The sequence below is a fragment of the Meleagris gallopavo genome, chromosome 1, assembly GCF_905368555.1.
Source record: "Meleagris gallopavo chromosome 1, MGAL_WU_HG_1.1, whole genome shotgun sequence".
Lineage (NCBI taxonomy): Eukaryota > Metazoa > Chordata > Aves > Galliformes > Phasianidae > Meleagris > Meleagris gallopavo.
Genome location: NC_139404.1, coordinates 123,106,780 through 123,127,371, shown reverse-complemented (window position 1 = coordinate 123,127,371; position 20,592 = coordinate 123,106,780). Strand labels below are relative to the sequence as shown.

At 39.4% G+C, this 20,592-nt stretch overlaps 1 protein-coding gene across 6 annotated transcripts in view; it reads left to right on the top strand.

Annotated features, from left to right (window-relative positions):
• TBL1X (transducin beta like 1 X-linked) overlaps positions 1–20,592 on the top strand; it is a 197,631-nt gene that overhangs the window by 159,894 nt on the left and 17,145 nt on the right. For all 6 annotated transcript variants that reach the window (XM_085212619.1, XM_085212629.1, XM_085212608.1 and 3 more), the window contains 4 exons: positions 1,651–1,796; positions 4,274–4,526; positions 10,822–10,954; positions 17,625–17,766. In XM_085212619.1, coding sequence (XP_085068745.1) covers positions 1,651–1,796; positions 4,274–4,526; positions 10,822–10,954; positions 17,625–17,766 — 674 coding nt within the window. The remainder of the gene's footprint in view (positions 1–1,650; positions 1,797–4,273; positions 4,527–10,821; positions 10,955–17,624; positions 17,767–20,592) is intronic.

Genomic DNA, 20,592 nt, shown 5'->3' with positions numbered 1-20,592 from the left:
GCAGATCTATTTTGGATGCAGCAGGAGGTCCAGCAGCTCATAAACTAGACCGGGATATAAAGGGTGAGACAGGGTAAAGGGGGACCAGAGATTAGATAAATGATACTGCCGTTTTTCAGGTGTTTTTTCCCTATGCTTTGTTTTCATGCTTGTGGTCATACACAATACTTCTTCTTGATTGACCTGACACTTTTTAGAAAGTGTCCTAAACATTCCTAAAAATGGAGGAGTGCTAAGAAAGGGAAGTATGGTAGGGAAAGGAAAGGATAGAGGCTGGCGGAGAAGAAAAGCAGTGGCAAATTGAAGTGCGTAGGGGGAGAGAATCACAGAGAAATACGTACCTTGGTTTTCACATGTGGGAGGCATTCTGTTTCTTAGCTTGTTTTTGCTGTCTGTCTATGATGGTAATTGAGCTGGTTGCAAAAAGAGTCTTGAAAACAGTTTGAGAGAGGGAGAGAAAGTAGTGCTGTGGAGCGAGCCCAAAATCCTGTCCGCCAGCCCACACACAATCGGACATTGCAGTGACAGAGGGGAAATCCCTTAACGGACAGAACTATAAATGAAACTACTGTTGACAAGGGGAAGAGGCAAAGCTATATTTAACGGAAGTATTTTCATTTGAGAACTGCTTTCTTTTTTCTTCTTTTTTTTCCCTCTTGTCTGGTCAGCGGAGACTGCTAAGATTCTTCCTGTTTGAGACAGCGCATGGGTGGTTTCCCCAAGGCTTTTAATGTTAGATTAATGCTCTGGAGACGGTGTGGTGATAAATGGGTTCCTACGGTTACATCTACATCCTGTGCTCCCTTCCCCCACCACTGCCTGGGCCGTGGGTCTGCGGCCTCCAGGCCAGACAGCAATGCCCAGCAGCCCTACCAGCCACTCGGCTGCAGAGCCTCAATGTTCATCCACAAATACACTTCAATTTACAGCGTCACGACCAATTCTTTCTAGGACAGTGACAAAAATGGAATGGCAAAGGGAAAGAAAATGAAATAGTGAAGAGAAAAGCATCGGGCTGAAGGGAGGGCTCTTGAATTGGCTCTTCATCTGCAGTTTGACAGATCCCAATTAATTACTTTTGCCGTTGCTGTTCGCTTTCAGAAGACAGGTTTGCAGGAGCGGCCATTCTGTTGATTCATGCTTAATGGCAGTGCTTCGCGTGTCGTATTACACTCAGCAATAAATGTGGATTTTAAACTTCTCCCTTGCATAAGCACACAGCTCCCCTGCGTGAGCTGGGGAGTGGTGCTGGCAGGGGTGTAAGTGCTCAACTTTAGGAAGCACTGACATGAAAACATAGACAGGAAAATAAAGACCTGAGTTATTTTTATTGTTAGCTGAACGTGCCCTCATGCTGACTTGTATTTTTCATGTTTGTGTTTTCGTTTTCAGCTGGCTGGTTCCCATGATTACTCTCCTGTGCGTGCATACATGTTTTGGAGTGATGCTTGCTACCCATGAGATGTGCAGAGCTGTGCACAGGCAGCTACAGGGCCGCTGGCACAGCTCTCCTTAGCTTCTGTAGCAGCCTTCCCCCAGTTGTGCTGCAGTGTCTTTTGCATCTTGAAGCAGAATTATTTTTAGACCATGAAGGTGTATCTGGCCGGTGCGTTTAGATTTCATGTCATGGCTTCCTTTTCCTGCTCTCAGGTTTCTCCCACTCGGCCTTCACATTCGGCATCGAGAGCCACATCAGTCAGTCCAACATCAACGGAACACTAGTGCCACCTGCTGCACTCATCTCCATCCTCCAGAAAGGGCTCCAGTATGTGGAGGCTGAGATCAGCATCAACGAAGTAAGTACCCCCAGCACCCCTCTCATACCCCTCCTGGGCACTGCCAGCCAGCGTGCTGGAGCTCACCAAGGAACACATCTCAAAAACACACACCCACCATCCATCCTCATATTGCGTTGATGCAGTTTCCTTTTGTTGCTCTCCCTGTTTTGCCCCACCCAGCAGAGAGCCAGGCAGCTCTGAGGTACACGTTTCACTTTTTGGCTGTGGCACCGAAGCCACCTCTGTGTTGCTTGTTTGGGTTTTACAGTGTTTCCACTACCCAAGGGAACAGAGCGGGTGCAGAGATTCCTGCAGCAAACAAGGTGGTGTGTCTGTGTTTACAGAGTTGTGTTTTCAAGGTGACAGCAGAGTTTGACAGGAAAAGTTTGCAATGTAGGTTGAAACTTCAGTCTTTGCTGCCTTTCAGAACCTAGCGCTGCTGTTTGCAAGCCATGAGGAACCTGATAACAGTCCATAGAGATCACTGGAGAGATTCTTCTGGTTTCAGTGGCTTTGGCTCAGATCATACAGAGACTGAGCACCATCCCATCATAGCACAGACATGCCAAAACAAGTGTGTGTAAATTCTCATCCTGGCTGGATCACTGGTTGTCTGTGTGCATTGTGTGAGCAGCCACAAAGTGTCTCTGTTCTCATTGAGCTGCAAGGAGAAACAAAGAGGGCACGTAGGAAAAAGCCAATGTTTTTGCCCTGCCAACCTTAAAATGGCGCAATACTTTGAGAGGGAGTGGAGCATGACAGATGAGCAAGTGCTGCATTACAAAATATTTACCACAGTTAGCTGTATTTGTCAGAGATCTGTATTAATATTAATGCATAAAAGGCTATTGCTTTTTCCTCTGTAGCTGAATGTCATATGTGAACAACGTGGGTGAGAACAAAGGAATATAAAATAGAGAAAAGGCTGTGTTTGTACTGTATGATTTGGAAATCCATTTGTTTTTATCTGTATGGTTTTATTTTTATGACTCAATACCACATTTAAGAGTTGTATATGTGTTTTTTAATTGGGGCAGTGACATTTGACATTCATGCCAAGCTGCACTTTGATGGTGTTGTAATAACAACCAGTGTGAGGAATCTCTCTCAATTTGCTGCTACTTAACATTTGGCCTTGTGCCTGATATTAGATCTACACAGTTAGAATGTTTCTAACCATGAACAGCACCTATAAATTCAGGTGAAAGGTGTAAGGTTCTATTCCTGTGAATCCAGCTTCAGAATTAACCTCTTCTGAGTGAATAATCTAAAAATACATGTGTTGTCACTGCTGTGATTTATTTTTTCTCTCCAAGTGGTTCAATTCTGCTTGATTATATAGTTAGAAGCAAAACAAAAGCCACTCTTCCTCAAGTCTGTGTGCCAGTAGTGGCTACAGATATACTGTGTGTATTACTTCAAAGTGATGAGTAATCCTGAGTTTATAAATTAGTGTGCATAAAATTAAAGTATTGTTTGTGATTTGTGTGAAGACAGTCGTGGAAATATTCCACTGAGCATTTTTATAGTTAAAAATGTAGGATGCCAAAATCCATTGGCAAACGTTTGTTTTTCAAGTTGTAGCAAGTACTTGAGCCAGGATTCAAATAAATGTCTATAGAGATATTTACATAAAAAATGTTGAGGAGAAAGAGGTCTTATTTGTGTCTTCTGTAATGACTCTTTTCTCTGTTTTCTTCCCCGTTAGGAAACAAATATGTAATACTTTAATAACGTAATTGTAAGATGTAATTCAAAGGACAGTCCAAGAGAAGCAGACTTCTAAGCCAAACTGTTATTTTTCCTCACCAGTTACTGGTATCATTTTCAAAAGATAATAGGTAATAGGAAAGTGAAAGTGAAGCAGAGCTAAGTAGATAAAGCAGTTGTTGACCTAAGTCTGTATTAAGTCTTAAAAAATAGCCTTTGAAGGTTAATTCAATTGCTTGTTAAACCTGAAGCCTAATTTACAGAAATCAAAATGAAATCTGTAACTATTGTTAATGAAAGTAGGGGGAAAAAAAGGGAATAATAGTGGTAAAGCAGTCCCATACAATCAGCTACAACTGGTGCTGCTGGGCTGATGAATGTGGTATAAAGAAACAGTGAATTTGCATATACATCTTATTTTGTCTGAGGTTCGTTATTCATCTACTGCTTCCATTCATATGCTACTGCTAGTGCAGCAACGCAAACCATTCAACCGTTTGGCTCTGTCATGACTTTGGCCATTATTCTTTCCTTTTCAAAATACTAAATGAAGTAAACTTCCTGTTATAATTCAGACAATATATTTTCACAACATCATATTTTTGTGTCTGTAAAGAGTTTAGCTGCCCGATTTTTGTGTAAATTTTGGACAAATTATGCTTTCACAGGACAGTATCCTCACGCAACGTGGTTTTGTTTTGTTTCTTTATAACATTGCCTCTTTACCAGCCTTAGTGCTGAAGATCCTGAGCTTGCAATTTTACTTTTGCTCATTTTCTTTGCAGGATGGTACAGTATTTGATGGCAGGCCAATAGAGTCACTGTCTCTGATAGACGCAGTGATGCCTGATGTTGTACAGACCCGGCAGCAAGCATTCAGAGAGAAACTAGCTCAGCAGCAAGCCAGTGCAGCAGCAGCAGCAGCAGCAGCAACGGCAGCAACAGCGGGAACAACGACGACTGCTGTTTCCCAGCAGAACACACCAAAGAACGGAGAAGCCACTGTGAATGGAGAGGAGAATGGGGCACATGCAATAAGTAAGCCAACCTGTGCAGCTGCTTTCCACTGCTGGGGTAGATTAGATTTTGAATAATCCTCATGTACTTAGTTGGTGTCTCTAAGGTGGTAAAACTGAGGGGAATAATTTCAAGAGGATGGGATAATTCTAGAAAGATTTCTGACTAGACAACACTTTTTCTCTCACAATACCATCTCTTAGAATGCAAAAACTTCAAATATCTTCAGAATTGCAAGTTGAAACCAGTGTCGTGAAATGGAGCTGTATGCAATTTCCTTGGAGCAGGCTATCCGTAGATTTCATTAATAGGTGCTTTAATACATATGATGAAAGTTGGGAGAAGCTGCAGCTGCAGTTGGTCATTATGGCCAAGCTAGGTAGGAGGTGGGTTGAGAGCCTGGGCCCTGCAAGCTGTATTTGTATAATTAAAGCATGACCAGAGCACAGCACTGAGCGCTAACTACCCTATGATGATCCAGTGTCTTACTGCAAAGGTCCTTGGAGCAGTTTGACTTATCCATTCCTGTACAAAATAGTCAAAAACTGGATAGAAGCTTGTATGAGCCACTGCTAGCAGTTTGGAAACAGCGAATTTCTTTTGAAGGCACAGAGGAGAGAATTCCTTGCTTTGTTACTTAATGCCACATGCTTAGTCATACAAGCAAGTATAACTGTGAAGGTCCTACCTCCTGTAGAATGTTCTTGTATGGAAACAGTCAGTCCCTAAGAGCTCCACGTTCACCTTTGTTTACTGATGACAGAGACTGAGCTCATGTCTTAGACATCTAAAGTTAGGTGTATATACCTATAGGTGTAACTAAATCTTGATGGCTGTGCTAACATTGTTGAGCAGATGTGATTAATGGTTCTGTTTTGTGTGTGCAAGCCATATTAGGGCATTGGTTAACATCTGAAATGAAACGTAAGTACATTATAATTTTCAAAAGAAATTCTGGAGGAACATGTGTGGCAGGTTTTGTAGGAAATCGCAAGAATTCTTTAGTTTAGACAAGAAACAGGTCAGGACTGTTGTCATGTAACAGATTTTCTTTGTTCTGCAGTGTAGATGCCTTTATCAGTCTCTCTCTTCTCTTTGACTTGAATAGACTCCTCCCTGGGTCAGTGAGAAAAATGCTTTCAAACCAGATTTTTCTTCAGGGAATTTCAGTCAGACAGAATGGTTTCCCCCAGTTAACACTGAAATGATTTAAAAAACATTTTTCTTTTGAGAAAGCAATGTTAAAAGTTCTAAAAAATTCCAAGATGTTACTTGTTTTAGATCTGTGAAAAATGTTAGTATTTCCAGCTGATCCTTTGTTTTGAAGTTGAACTTATTTCATATATGCAGTAATACAAGCAGAAATGAAAGCGCTTTCAAATTTATCTACCACTGACTTTTTGTTGTTGTTGTTAACTCTTTCATTCTGATCATTGGTAAAGATTTTTGGAGAATTTCTTTCTGTCTCAGTAAACAAATTCTGAAGGTAGAAAACCAAATATCAGATCATCACAAATGCAGAACTTCTCAGACTTACTTTCTCTGATCTGAAGAAACATGTATGCTATTGTGTTAAAAAAAATGAGAGCCTTTCAGATCAATTCAGATGTGTAACCACTCTAACCCTCAATCTCTCAGATTTGTCATCATGTTATTAAAAGTCATAGTTCTTACAGTGGTTTTTAATAGAAGTAGTTTCATGAACAGTTGTGAATGTTTCTTAGAGTCTTCAGGTGGAGAAATCATGTATGACCTAATCTCATCCAATATCTGCATGGAGCAGGATGCAAGAAAATTACATCGGTGTTGTCCAGTGAAATTTCATAGGCTATTAAACTGCAAATTTCAAAGCATGAACATGGCTAAGAACCTGCCAGGCAGATAGGTTAACAGAGCCATGGCAGTGGGAAGACAGAAGGTCTTCAAGGAGTACCTGGCCAGCTGGCACATCTCATTGGCAGCTGCTCTTGTGCCAGTTCACCATCCTGAGCAAAGAGGTGAGGTCTGCAATTTAAGGAGAAGGAAATTTTAGGGAGAAGCTCCTGAGAAATATAGAGACAGATGGTTCTTTGTGTGCCTCCCTTGCTCTGGGAGGAATATAACCTTTCTGTTGGAGTCATTCAGAGGATATCAGCGAGATATCAACAACTGCAGGCTGATACTGTATGCATACTTGGGAGATGCATACAGATCTGCAAAACTGACGTTCTCACCCTTTATCAGACCTGTTTAAATAAACTGCAAGAGATCTCTCTCAGTAGTTATCAGAAACCACTAGAAATAACAGATCTAACTGGCAGTTTATTGCATTGGTCTGATTAATAGTCTTACACTTATATTTCCTTCATTTATGGTAAATTTAGGAAAAGGTAATTATGTAAATGAATTAACAATAAGGTCATGCTCTTCCTTTTTATTGCTTACACAGGGCAAACAGTATCCAGCCTTACCTTCACCCTTATCACTGTGTTTAGAGAGTGTTCAGTCTAGGATCGACTAAGATGAAAGATACGGCAAGAGCGTAGGTTAAGACAAAACATTTAGAATAAGATTAAGATCAGAAGATGTTTAGGATGGGACATAGAATGAGTAAGGTGGAAGCTGGGAGACCTACTTTGTAGGAAAGAGTGTTGATGAAAAACATGGGAGAGAATTCCTGAACCATAATTTCCATTGTTGTTGGATTTAACAGAACTAGTATATACGGGGATGATTTGGGGTAGTGTGCTCTTTCTTAGACATAATTTAAGATAGACACAGAAAAAATCTAACAACAGTTTGAGATGCAGACTTAAAATAAGTAAGTAAAGGAAATTGTTACCTTCTTTTGCTGCTTCCTGAGTAATGTTTTCTCTTTTGAGTCGCTTTAAAAATTAGCTTAAAATAATTGGCTTTAGATTGTTTTCCAACTCAAATATTTTTACTGTTGTTTTTATCATTATATTTGCAAGGATTGGGTTGGGTTTAAGAAAAATAAATCTCTGGAAAAAAAAGCTCTCAACCGAACTCCTTTATTGAAGGTACAGCCATAAAGAACAACTTCATTGAATGGCCTGTCAAATATTTAACTCAAAAATCATTTCCTGTGAAAAGTCAGGGCTAGCACTGGTAAGAGCTTAAAAGTACATTATTTTTGTTTTAATGCAGAGGGGAAAAAAGAGTTGAAATCACTCACTGGTATATGTTAAAATTACATTTAAAAGAAATTGACACAATTTTGGGGACAGGGCATATAACTTTCCAGTGACTTTGTATTTTTAATATCTTTGAAGAAAAATATTAGAATATAGTGTAGTCTTAACCATAGAGAAATAGAAAATAGTTTGTATTAACATTTAAGCACAGTTCTCCAGTATGCAGACTAATTTTTTCACTTTTGAAGGTCTGCTGCACTCAGTACAATTTAATCATGTTTATCTGAAAAGAGCCTGAAGCAGTATGTTCATTCATTCTGTTTATTCAGTGGGGCATTTTATGTTTTGGAAAGAGTAATCCTTTAAATATGAATGTTCTTTGACATCACTACTTAATTACATGATGAAAAACAGGAAGAGGAGACATACAGAATGAACATTTGGAAACAATTTCTGAAGGATTTCTCATCTTTCTCTCCCTTTTTTCCTGAACCATCAAAGCTGTAGTGTCAAAATTGCTAGTGGAAAACAATAGAAAACAATTGTGCAGATATTTCATTGTTTCCAAAGGCCACTCAATCTTATATGTACTAATGCAAGTATCACTTGACTGAGGGCTTTTTTTCCATGTCACGAGTTTGTTCTTTTTGCAGAATAATTAATAACATTCAAAGTGCATATCTAGATTTCTCCATCTGGCCATGTACGAACAAAAAATACTTCTAAATATCAGATGGCCTTGTTCTGATAATACCTCACAACTCCGAGACCCTGGAGTAAAGCTGCTTTCAAGCCATCATTTGGTTTTATTCAGGAGTGAAAAGCAGCTCTACCTTTAGAGCCAGGCAGGTAACAGTAGGATCGTATATGGTAGAAGTATATCTCATTTAATTTTTTCAAATTAAAACACTTGAAAGATCTCACTGCATGATTTAACCCCAGCTTCCAACTCACAGTGTGAACAGGACACACATGAATGCCTAATAGTTACCATGCTGCTGTTTTTCTCATCAATATGTGCTTTAAACCTGGTGATTCTTTGCTTTGGTAAGACATACAGGAGCTTGAGGCCATATCTCCGGGTTGGTTTTAACAGTGCTTTACTCTGTATTGCCCTGATTACTCAGAATATCTTCTCAAAGTTCCCAGCTGCTAATGTCAGGCTGCATCTCAAGTACTAGTATATCCTGATGGTATTAATTTTACATAGGGAATTATCAAGAACAGTGCTCAGCATACGTGGATTTTACAAGCAGACATTTGCAATAGTTTAGTTTTATGCAGCCAGTCCGTGGTTATTAAGTATGGTCAGAAGTACAGATATTTTGAATGAGGAGTGCAGGGAGAGGGAGGGGATTGTCTGCCTGTACTCTGCCTTTATGAGGCCCCACCTGGAGTACTGCATCCAGGTGTGGGTCCTCTGGTACAGGAAGGATGTGAAGCTGTTGGAGCGGGTCCAGAGGAGGGCCACGAAGATGATCAGAGGGCTGGAGCACCTCTCCTATGAGGAAGGCTTAGAGAGAGTTTGGCTTGTTTAGCTTGGAGAAGAAAAGACTCTGAGGAGACCTCATTGTGGTTTTCCAGTACTTGAAGGGAGCTTACAGGCAGGAGGGGGACCAACTTTTGACACAGTCTGATAGTGATAGGACAAAGGGGAATGGCTTTAATCTAAAAGAGGGGAGATTTCGGTTAGATGTTAGGATTAAATTCTTTACTCAGAGGTTGGTGAGGCACTGGCACAGCTGCCCACAGGAGCTGTGGTGCCCCATTCCTGGAGGTACTCAAGGCCAGGTTGGATGGGGCCCTGGGCAGCATGGTCTAGTGGTTGGCACCCCAGTCCATGGCAGAGTCATGTTGGAACTAGATGATCTTTAAGGTCCCTTCCAACCTAAGCCATTCTATAAAATTCTATGGAAAGTGCTACTTGCATGAGTCAGCATAAATTAGCACAAAACAGGGTAGTTGAAAGCATGGGTTAGGGTAGAAATCTGGAGATCTTCCTTCTGATGGCAGTTGTGTAACATCACAGTCTGTTTTGCCAGTCAGTGGGTAATAGCTCAAAGGAGCATGAGTATCAGGACAGATGGCTGATTCTAAATGCCATAAACATGTGGCAATAAAGGAGCATAATTATTCCACTTGTGAACCTATGGATCTCCATATGTGATTAAAGAATGACTAACTAAAAGACTTAACCCAGATTGAGAACTTGGATTTTGATCAATCAGAGCAGATCAGCTGGCCAAGGCATTGATGAGATAACACAAGGCTGCCTCTCTGCCAGCCTGCCAGCTCTCTGCTCTTGGATGTGCTTTCTGTGAAATGGGTTGCAGTTCTGCACATGACATCTGCTGCCTGTTGTTCCAGTGTGTTACCTGCCCTTGATTGGTGTCTCATTCACAGGGGATAATAACCTTGTGTTGCAGCCAGGAAGTGCAGCTTGAGATTCATAGTGATGCAATGAAAATCTGGAGTGCAGATATTATTCACGATGCAAATTGGTATGAACTGCTGCCGCTAAGAGAAATTCATTGTTTTAAACTCACTTTTTTTTTTTTTCTTAAAGAAATAAAAATGGTTTATAAAACCAAAGTAGCTTAGACTGCAGTCTGAATAACCCCAGAATCACAGTATGTGGGTTAAGTATATCTATGCATCAGTTGGTCCCTCTGCATATATCGTGGTACACATAAGAGAATTGCTCACTGTTTCCCTGCTGTACTTGGGGAATTAGGCCCATACTACATATATCCTACATATATGTAGCCTCTCACACTTTTAATGGGATGCTGTATAAGAAAATGAATGTGCCATTTGCTGCTTTTTTAGAAGAACAGCATAAATCTTTTCTCGTATGTATGTGGCAATCTCCTACTTCAATAAAACTTTAGGTTGATTTAACTTAAGACATCTTCAAGAAAGTCTGTACTGAAATGAACACTAATTATTTATATCTAAAGCTACATACTTTATACAGGATATTTTAGAAAGCTCTATATCTTGAGGAAATATCATAACTTTGAATCACCATAGAAAAGAAAATAGAGTAGCATGACCAGTGACACAACACAGGACATTAAATTTACATTGCTTTTAAGGTTTAAGCCATGGGTAACCAGCTGTTTTTAATGCAGACCTAACATCATCTTGCAAACTACTTATTCGGGTATTTCTCTTTACAGATAATCATTCAAAGCCAATGGAAATTGACGGGGATGTTGAAATTCCTCCTAACAAAGCAACAGTCCTTCGGGGCCATGAATCAGAGGTGTTCATCTGTGCCTGGAACCCTGTCAGTGACCTGTTAGCATCTGGGTAAGGCCATGACTGGAAACAGCTGCTGTAATTAGAGTCTATTTAGAGATGCAAGAACTTGAGAGCATATCATAGAGACTAATCAGTAATCTCCCTACTGACTTTTTCAGCCTGCAACTGTTTTTTTTCAGCAGTACTGCACATATGTAGGAGTTCAGTAATAGGAAAGAATAAATGTGGGGGGAAAAAAAAACAAACCCTAATTAAATTAACAGAAGTAAATATCAGGTTGGAGAAACAACACAAGATCTCTACAAGACTGAAGACAGCAGTTTCCAATGAGTGATTTCAGATGACAGGCTGGATTTTTAGAAAACAGAATCTTCCTGAACATATCTTATTTCCAGAATGTCCAAGCCTAATAGTATTTCCTTTATACCAGTCATTCTAGGCAGTGTACTTGTAATGATAAACGTATCCATTGTGGTGTTAATTTGAATTTTATAGAAAACAGCCTTCAGGTGATCCATTATCACAAGCACATTATCTAAGGGCAAATATACAGGGGAGAGGGGATGCCATAAAAAATTATTCTTTAGGGACACCTGGTGGCACCTGAGATGCAGCAGCAAATGCTACTTTATTCTGGAGAGTACCTGCACAGCTGAAGTAAGGCATCTACTCAAGTGCTCTGCCCCTTTTCCAGTTCTTACATCTCTCTATTCATTATACAGGGTGTTAAGACTCCTCAGTATAGAGGCTCAAACTTCACTTACTGACTTTAGCACCTGTTGAATTTGTTATCTACTTCTTGATGTTTGGCTCACTGTCAGTGCTTTCCACGCTACACGGATGAACTCTATTTCACAGTCCTTGTGTGCAGAGTTTAAAAGATGACTTAGGAATCAGTGGGTGTTTGATTTTGCTGCAGAGCACTGAGCACTGGTAGCTGGATAAAGCAAAGAGCTCAGGGCAATAGAATCATAGAATCCTTAGTGTTGGAAGGGACCACTTAGGGCCATCTAGTCCAACTCTCCTGCAATGAACAGGGACACCACAGCTAGATCAGGTTGCCCAAGGCCTGTTCCAGTCTCGCCTTGAAGGTCTCCAGGGATGGGGCATCCACCACAGCACTAAGTAATCTGTTCCAATGCCTCACCACCCTCACTGTAAGAGATTTTTTCCTTGTATCTAACCTAAATTTATGCTCCCTGAACTTGATGGATGGTATCTTGCACAGTCTCCCCTGAAACTGGAGGACAGTAATCAGAACCATTACTTACATGTCCAAGATAGAGAAGTACCTTCTCACTATCCCTTCACGTAGACTTTGCCCTTCAGAGTAGTAAGTCTTTATTTGTAGGCTTTACTATTCATTCTGGAAGCATATAAATACACATGTAGGCAGAAAGTACAGTCAAGTACTGTGTCTCATGCAGACTAATGGCAATGCATTGAAAACGCAAATATCTCAAATTCATATGCATCTTGATCAGTTTTTAGCCCGTTTGTAAGTGAATTCTGTTAGCTCTCAGATAATGCAGAAATGAGTGCCTCGTGAAGCTTATACATTATTGAAATAGCATAAAACGCACAGGAAAAATGGAATGGCAGGAAAAGAGCTGATTGATGATGCTACTGTACAAAGAAATATTTGAGATGTCTAGTATAGTAATGTTATATGTTATCATCAACAGGTAAACTATATATTATGGTACCAAATTAAAAAAGGGGAGAAATTCCCTGAGGTCTTAAGTATGCTGCAGTTCCATTTGTCCTTTACAAAATATTGCTTAAAAAAAACCCCTACAGTTAGACTGATGGGAGAACACTGAATTGTTAGATTCTGTAATAGCCATGTTGTGCTGCCCAGTCCTTACTTTTCTTCTGTCTTCCCATCTGCTTTATTGTACCCATCTGTTTTCTCCTTAAAAAACACATAAAAACCCTAACTATTAAGTAAGTGAAATAGTGCATTCATTCTATTTATACTGCACATAGAACAATTGAACTTCAATTCATGGCAAAGTGTTTCCTGCAAACCCTAAGCTATACAGGTAATTAATCTAACAATTAGTGCCAGTTTAGAAAGCAATCTTCAAAGCGCTAGAAGAACAATGCAGATTCACAACCTGATCTCAAGCAAGCTGTGTAAGGGAATTACAGCATTGGTTTCCAGATTTAGTGAGTAACCCACGGATAGAAAGAAAGCTGTGTATTTGATCCCAACTACTGGTACTGGTTAGCACTGGTTAGTATAAGAATGTATACTTTCTGGACTTGGCAAAGGGCTATTTAAAAAATAAATGTGGAAACATGAATTTCTCTGATCAAACAGTGAGAAGAAGTACCTTCTGCAGCTACTTGTCATTCTCCACCATTCCCATAACTGTGGAAATGGAGGCTCAGGAGACTGGTGTCACCAGTAAAGGCTACCAAAGACATGACTGTCACCAGATACTTAAGAGAAGAACACTTGGAAAGTGTACATACGTGCAGTTTTCTAGGAGGATTAATTGCACTTTGTCAAGGAAACGAGCATTCCAAAATAAATAATTGTGTATAGTATTTTCAGAAGGTAAAAAGAAAAAAAACACGTGCATAGGCAAATGTCAAGATTTGACCATTCCAACCATAATTCCAGTTTTACTCCTAAAATCCAGCTGTCCTTCTTTTCAAAGACTGATTTCTTCCCTGAAATTTCTTTCAACGTATTTTGATTTTATGGCATACGTAAATCATTACAGATGGTTGTGTTCCATGGGTAGTGCAGAAACAGCTACATCCACATTAGTAAACTAAACATGCCTGGGAATATTCCTAGGCATTGAGGCCAACTGGCACAGCATGGCCTGTGTCTGTGCTAGCAAACCATCCTGACTGCCAAATAGGGCGGTTGCCCACAAGCTGCACTTTGGGGATTATCTGCATGTTCCCTGTGCCCAGGAGATATTCAGAGAGATCGTCAGGGCCCTGTGTGCAACAATACACATTAGTGGCCCCATCAGAGAGTGCCAATTCAAACAGCCCTAATTCTGGCGAGGAGGAATCAATCTATCAGCTTGCTAGCATGGGTGATCGTGGTCCAGTGACCCAGAATGTTCCTGAGCTTATTTGAATTTCCCAGTATTGAAGTAGACTGTGAATGTCAAAGTTGCTGGAGCCTTGAACTCTGAAAGCTTTTCTAGTTGAATTTAAGTTGCTTCTTTCTGGACATTCAGCCGCTGTTTCCAAGAGCATGCTCTGTTCTGTTACATCCAGCCATGCCCTTTAAGTAATTCTCATAGCTGTGAAGCAGAAGAACCTGGCCTCATTCCCAAAACACAGCAGTAGGTTTCTTGGCTTATCTTTGCTGACCTATACCAGCCTCTTTCACACAGGGGAACTTTGTGTCTTGCAGAGCTCTGTGTGCATCTTCGCTCTCTGTAGTCAGCATAATAATTAGCCATAAAAGTGTTGTCCATAAGATCTATTGATTATAGCTGTGTATGGCTGAAGCAGGAGAGTTTCTGGGCCAATTTCGACTTTCATCTCTGGGTTTTACATAATGCTTTGAGATACTGTGTTCCTCATATCAGCTGTTTAGTACCTACTGTGAATTACCCTCCTGAAAAATCCTTTTGAATTACCAGTTTGAAGGAGTGGATTGCAAACTCTCCTAGATAGTGCCAGGTGTTAATTCATCTAATTTTAAGTGCTTAATCACTAGCAGTTGACTTCATTGGGGCCAATTTCTTTGTTATATCAAATCTGTTAATGCAACCAGCTCTGCTATTAGGTGAGTTCTGTTTGAATTATCTATTGTGGGGAACAATATTGCTGAATCAGTGGGACAGACAGATGGTTTCCCCATTGTGCTTAGGCACTTGGCTTCTCCCTCTGGATGCCTCTGAGGCATTTCCCTTTGCTGACTCCATAGGAAACTTAAGCAATTACTCTAAGAGACCTGTTTTATTAAGGAAAAGTTACACGTGTAAATTAAGTGGAGGAGGTTCCCTTTATGCTTTTAATAATCTGTTCTAAAATAAAATAAAAAATCCAACCTGTTTCAGCCAGAAGTATTAAAGACATGTAGCAATATTGCATATCAAAATAACCGTAATTATAAGACTGTACCTGAAGATTAGAAGTACCAAAGTTCAATAATCATGCAAATTCCTTTAGAAACTTTTGCTGTTTTAACCTCTTTGCTGGCTGTTATGGAACAGGGATTTTATATATCACAAATAAAATTCTGCAAGCATTCTTCCACTTTGATTCATGGTTACACAAGGGCTGAAGGGCATGAAGTAAAATGCTTTCAGAACTAAGCCTTCCTAAAATTTGGCAGTATTCTTCAGTAGTGCAGAACAGTATACCTATTACTCAAGTGTTCATGACTCGCATGTTGGAATGAGCTGCTTTATCATGCAGATAGAAATGCTTCTGTGGGTTAAGGAGATTAAATATCTTTCTGAATTGTGCTTGAACTATGGTTCTCTAATAAGGTAGGGTTCACTGAATCATTCAACAGAAATCAGAATACTTTCCAGAACAGAGAATACTTTTTTTTTTTCTTCTTTTTTTTTTTGTCCCCAGCAACAAAGGGGAAGACACACAAATACCCCTGCCACACACTGGTAGGCTTGTAAAGCCTCTCTGCAGGGACACATAATAGCTTATGTAGCCTTAGGAAGAAGAAAATGGAAAAACAAAATTAAAATACTGGAAAATAAGATTGCCCAAGCACAGCCAGAAAACTGACTAAATAAAACTGTTGAAAAACAAAGCCATAACCCTTTTAGAAATAGCAAATAGGATATTGTGTTTGATAGCCAAGTGGCTGCGTATTTTATTCAGCGGGTCCAATAGCAAAGTGGATTATTATAATAAGGGCAGAATTGGCCAGGAATCTTACACAGTGTAGAAGCCAGCACTGGAGGAATTTCCTACTTAGCATGTTAACGAGTAACCCAAGCCTATGAAAGACTTACATTCCCACTATTGTAAATTATTGCAACTAAAAATGCCCCTTATCTTCTGAGCCTTGTGTTTAACTTCATGGACTTTCCCGCCAATACATACAAAATTGTTCAGTTTTCTAAACCTCTGAAGAAGTGAGAAGCTGTATTACATTCATAGTTCCCTATGATGACAAAAACTATCTTGATTCAAATTATTTCTTAATCACCAATGTGAAAGATGTGTGCCAACAATCAAAGAATGGCTGCATAGTAGCCAAAGAATGGCAGTAGCTTGTGACAAAGCCCTGGCCAGCAATCACATCTCAGCTTGACACAAAAGGTTGTGAGGAGATGGGAGGCACGTTCCCCAAGCATGCAGTGATCCAGCAGACCTCAGAGACACTGATACAGGCAAAGAGGATTCTTCTTGTGCGATTGAAATATTGTTCATGTAAAATCTGGCTATATTGTTGATAGAAAAATATGCAAAAAATCAATCTAGTTTGTTGTTTTATGGGTCATTATTTGCACTTGAAAAGTATGAAGTGTTCTAAATTGGCTTGGTATTTTTTAGTATGAACAATTAAAATGTTTTATTAGTAGACCATAAAGTACAAAATTCTCTTGTAGTAGATTTCTTTTTCAGTAGAACATGAGTTATCCAAGCAAAAATGGATCTCAGGACTTCTGTCTTCAAATAAATACTTTTTCTACTTGGTCATGTACTGGAAAGTAAGTCCGAGTCACTAATTAAAAGGAAAAGTTAACATCAGATGCATCAACAATAACATTTAGTTTTGATTGTATGAATTCTTGGAAGTATAGGAGAGATCCTAATTCTGCTCCAGGTTTCTGCTTAGCGCAGGTAAATGAAAATTACCCTCTGGATACAGCAAGAAATCCATCTTAGTTGGTTGCTTTGGTTTCTGTTGTTGTTATTAATTGCTTAAAAAGAGAGGGGAGGGGGGTGGGGAGGGCAAGAGGCAAATCCCAGTAAACCAGAAACCATGATCTCTTCCACTCTGCTGGAAATTGATTTCTGACCTCAGAGACATTTTTTATTGGAAGGAAGATCTGCGCACAGTGAAAATAACTATAATTTTTGAGCAGATTATGATCAACTTTTCACTTTCTCCTCACAGCATTTTCTAGACAACATCAGTCTGCAATGAAAATATCTTCCTAGAAAACATTCTGTCTATGAAGTAGATGAAAATCCTCAGGCAGAGCCGGGAAGCAGGCACTGTAGCACTTTTGTCACACTGTTACAGGTCCCCTTCCCTAAGGCAGCTGCCAGGTGACATTGCACCTCTGCAGATGATGATGCTGCATTCTGCCCCTCTGGGGAGCACCAGGGGCTCTGTCTGCCATTAGGAGGTTAATGTGGCTGTGTGCCATTTTTGTAGGAGGCATGTGAGCACAGCCTTTGTGTAAAGGGCTGCCTTTATGTTTGTTAAGTTCCTCAAGACCATCTCTGCAATGGTAATGTGAATGAAGTGCAAAATGTAGGTAGCAAGCAAATGTACAACTATTTTTTGAATAAAGCAAATGATGTTATGCTGTAGATTTAGATGATAAATATCATATGTAGATTTAGATGATAGATATCATATAGATAACTTCTCTAAAAATATTTGCCAGTATAGGGAGTGCAGGAAGTGCAGAATTGAAAAGCCACATTTGAAAGGTTGTGATGTTTTCTCAATTAAAAACAGAAACAAAGGTTTTTTACTTTGTTTGCTGGGTTGCCACCAATAGTTTTCATCTCTTTGCAATTGCTTTTGTAGATCTGGAGACTCAACAGCCAGAATATGGAATCTCAATGAGAACAGCAACAGTGGTTCCACTCAACTAGTTTTGAGGCACTGTATAAGAGAAGGAGGACATGATGTCCCCAGCAATAAGGATGTGACTTCACTGGACTGGAATGTAAGCTAGCTTCTAAGACTGTGTGTGGTTTTTAACTGTCTAAATTTAATTTGGAGTCAATTACAGCTGCTGTTCTGTATCTTTTATATCTGAAGTGACCAGAACCTCTGTCCTAACCTACTGACCTCTTGTTTCAGATACTCATAATAGACTGAACTTTCCCCTGTATGCTTTAATTTTCCAGTACAGTTGCCATCTTCAAGCTTAATGATGATGTATTTATGTATCTGTTTTTAGGAGCATGAGTAAAAATAAACTCAGCTAACTTTAAGAATGACAATTAAACAAGCAATCCGTGTAGTAATGAAAGCTGATTAATATTGTGTTTGCATCCCATAGTTATTCTGTTTTGGCATATGAGGAGATGTAAGCACCAGTGAAGCTTCTTCTGAGATTGAACTATCAAGACACACTCCTATCTGAATTATGTTGTACGAAACATGTGCTCACCTGGTAGTCTATTTGGGTAGGAACATGTGTAGTCATTCTCTGTCACCCATCCACTTTCCAGGTGAAATTGTATTACTTGATCCCTTACTGACCTTTATCCTGCAAAATCTTTTATTTATCTTACATATTACAGTATCGCACAGGGATGACTGAAGTGAGCAAAGAAAACAGGTATTCTTAGGAATCCCCAGTGGCTGGGCAGTGTCTTTGGGCAGCATTAAGACTGCTTAATGTCTCCTTTCTGCTGCTGAGCAGTGTAAAATGAACTTATAAGACCTTGCAAGAACCTTAATTAATTTTGAGATCATTTTCATTCTGTCCATTTTGTTGATATAGACAGAGTTTTTGTTGTACAGACAGAGTGATCACAACGAATTGAAAACAGCACCAGGAAGGATTCTCATCAGTTACATAAAGTTTCAGTTGCTGGTCAGAGACCAAGATTTGATTAATCTTTACTGCAATATCACTGTCCTTCGGTGCTAGGTGAGCTAGGTGCTTCACAGAAGTGTAAGATAAGGTAGCTGTGCAGGTCAGCTTCCCCTATGTATTGGTTATTTGACACAGTAAAGTTGATGAATATTACAGGAAGTGCAGGTAAGTTAACAAAGCAAACTAGGATAAGATCAAGAATGCGTATTATTTGTTCTCTGTGTACACCGTGGGAAACAAAAATTGTCAGGAAAAACTGAATTGAGAAGTAGGAAGTGGGAAGTTGAAAGAAGAAAATAAGCAAAGATTCAGAACAGTTATGACATAAGTTGTCAATAGTTCATGCTTCCTCTAATAGTACCTGCAGCAGATCCATACCCTTCCAGTCTAAAGTGATACTTTACTTGCATTGGGCTAGTACCTAACATAATTCAATGTTCCTCATTTAACCACCATAAGTGCTTCCAACGTGCTTTCAGTTTTCCAGTGAATATGAGTTACTGCTAACAAATTTGGATAAACTGTATGTCTAATCCCTGAGCTTTCCTTCTCTTTTCCATTTTGCTGTTGCCTTTGTCTGTATAAGAGGCCCACATACACAGTGAAGTTGACTTGAGTTTCCATATTTTTTCCCCTACGTCATTATGTACTTGACTTAAATCTGCAGCCAGTGTGACTGCTTACAGAGTGTTGAGTTGGTCATATGTTATAAAGAACGTTTTATGCTTTTTCCTAATTTTTTATTCATGATGTTAGAAATGCCATCTGCCTTTATTATTTATATAGAACTTCAATATTAATCATATTCCGTTGTGAAATTTTCACATTGTTTAATATATTAAATCAGTTCTTATCTGTTTTATGTGATTTATGTTACAACAGGAAAGGTTATTTCTAGCAGTCATATTCAGATAATGTCCTTTGATACCAAGGGTAAGGCTAATCTCCCTCATATTTAGCCATCTAAACTGGTCATCTAGGTTCCTGCTAAGAGACGTGCCTTCGTGGTGGTCTGGGCAGAATCTACAGCAAATAAGATAATGAATTACACTCCAGAAGCAGTTAGTGCTGCTAGTTCTGGAGGGGAGGCTAGATTACTTTGTTAGTCTAACTCCTGCCTTCTAAACTTCTGGAGGTAAATGGGGTGAATCTCATTCCTAATTTAAGCTAAAACACTTAGGGAACTAATTGCCCACTGCTAACAGTACTTACCCACCTAAGCTGGTTCCAGAGTCAGGTTCCTTTTGATTTCTCTCATTCTGGCCCAGTAAATCTTTCATTGCCACACAGGAGTTATCCTTCAGTGAAGATCGGCCTCCAAAAGGATACATGTAATTTGCCAGTTAAAGTTACCAGGTTTTTTTTTCTCATAATTGGAACCTGTAAGTTCCACTTAGAATTCTGAGACTGCCCATCACGATACTGTGCCTCTGAGCACATGTGGGAGTCTTTGTTTGGGCAACCTGGAAGCAGCTTCATTGTGTTAGACAGTGTTCAAGGTGATAACGGTAGGTAGCTTATATGTTTAGGTTCTACTTTTAAGTATGGATGCCTGAACTTCATTTAACTGGGATTTGGTAAGGATATTCAGAATCAGTTAATGATTCTTAGTCTCTCATGTCTGAGATGTAATATCTGTTTGTTATCTGGAAGAATCCCAAATAATTTTTTTCTATCTTGTTTTCCTTTTCTAATCCTGTTGAATAAATTACTTTTATCTGATGGCATAGCTCAATTTTTCAGAGCTATGCCGTCAGAGAGTTTTATTTTCTCATTCTATTTGCAGTACTAACCTTTAGTTTATATTATATAATAATGATACTGTCCATTTTCCTGTGTGGACTCAGATTACCTATAAATTGCAATGCACAAACCTGAGGGGGGAGAAGAACATTTTGTTTGAAACAGATATCATCTAGTATTGACCTTTGATGTTTATATACG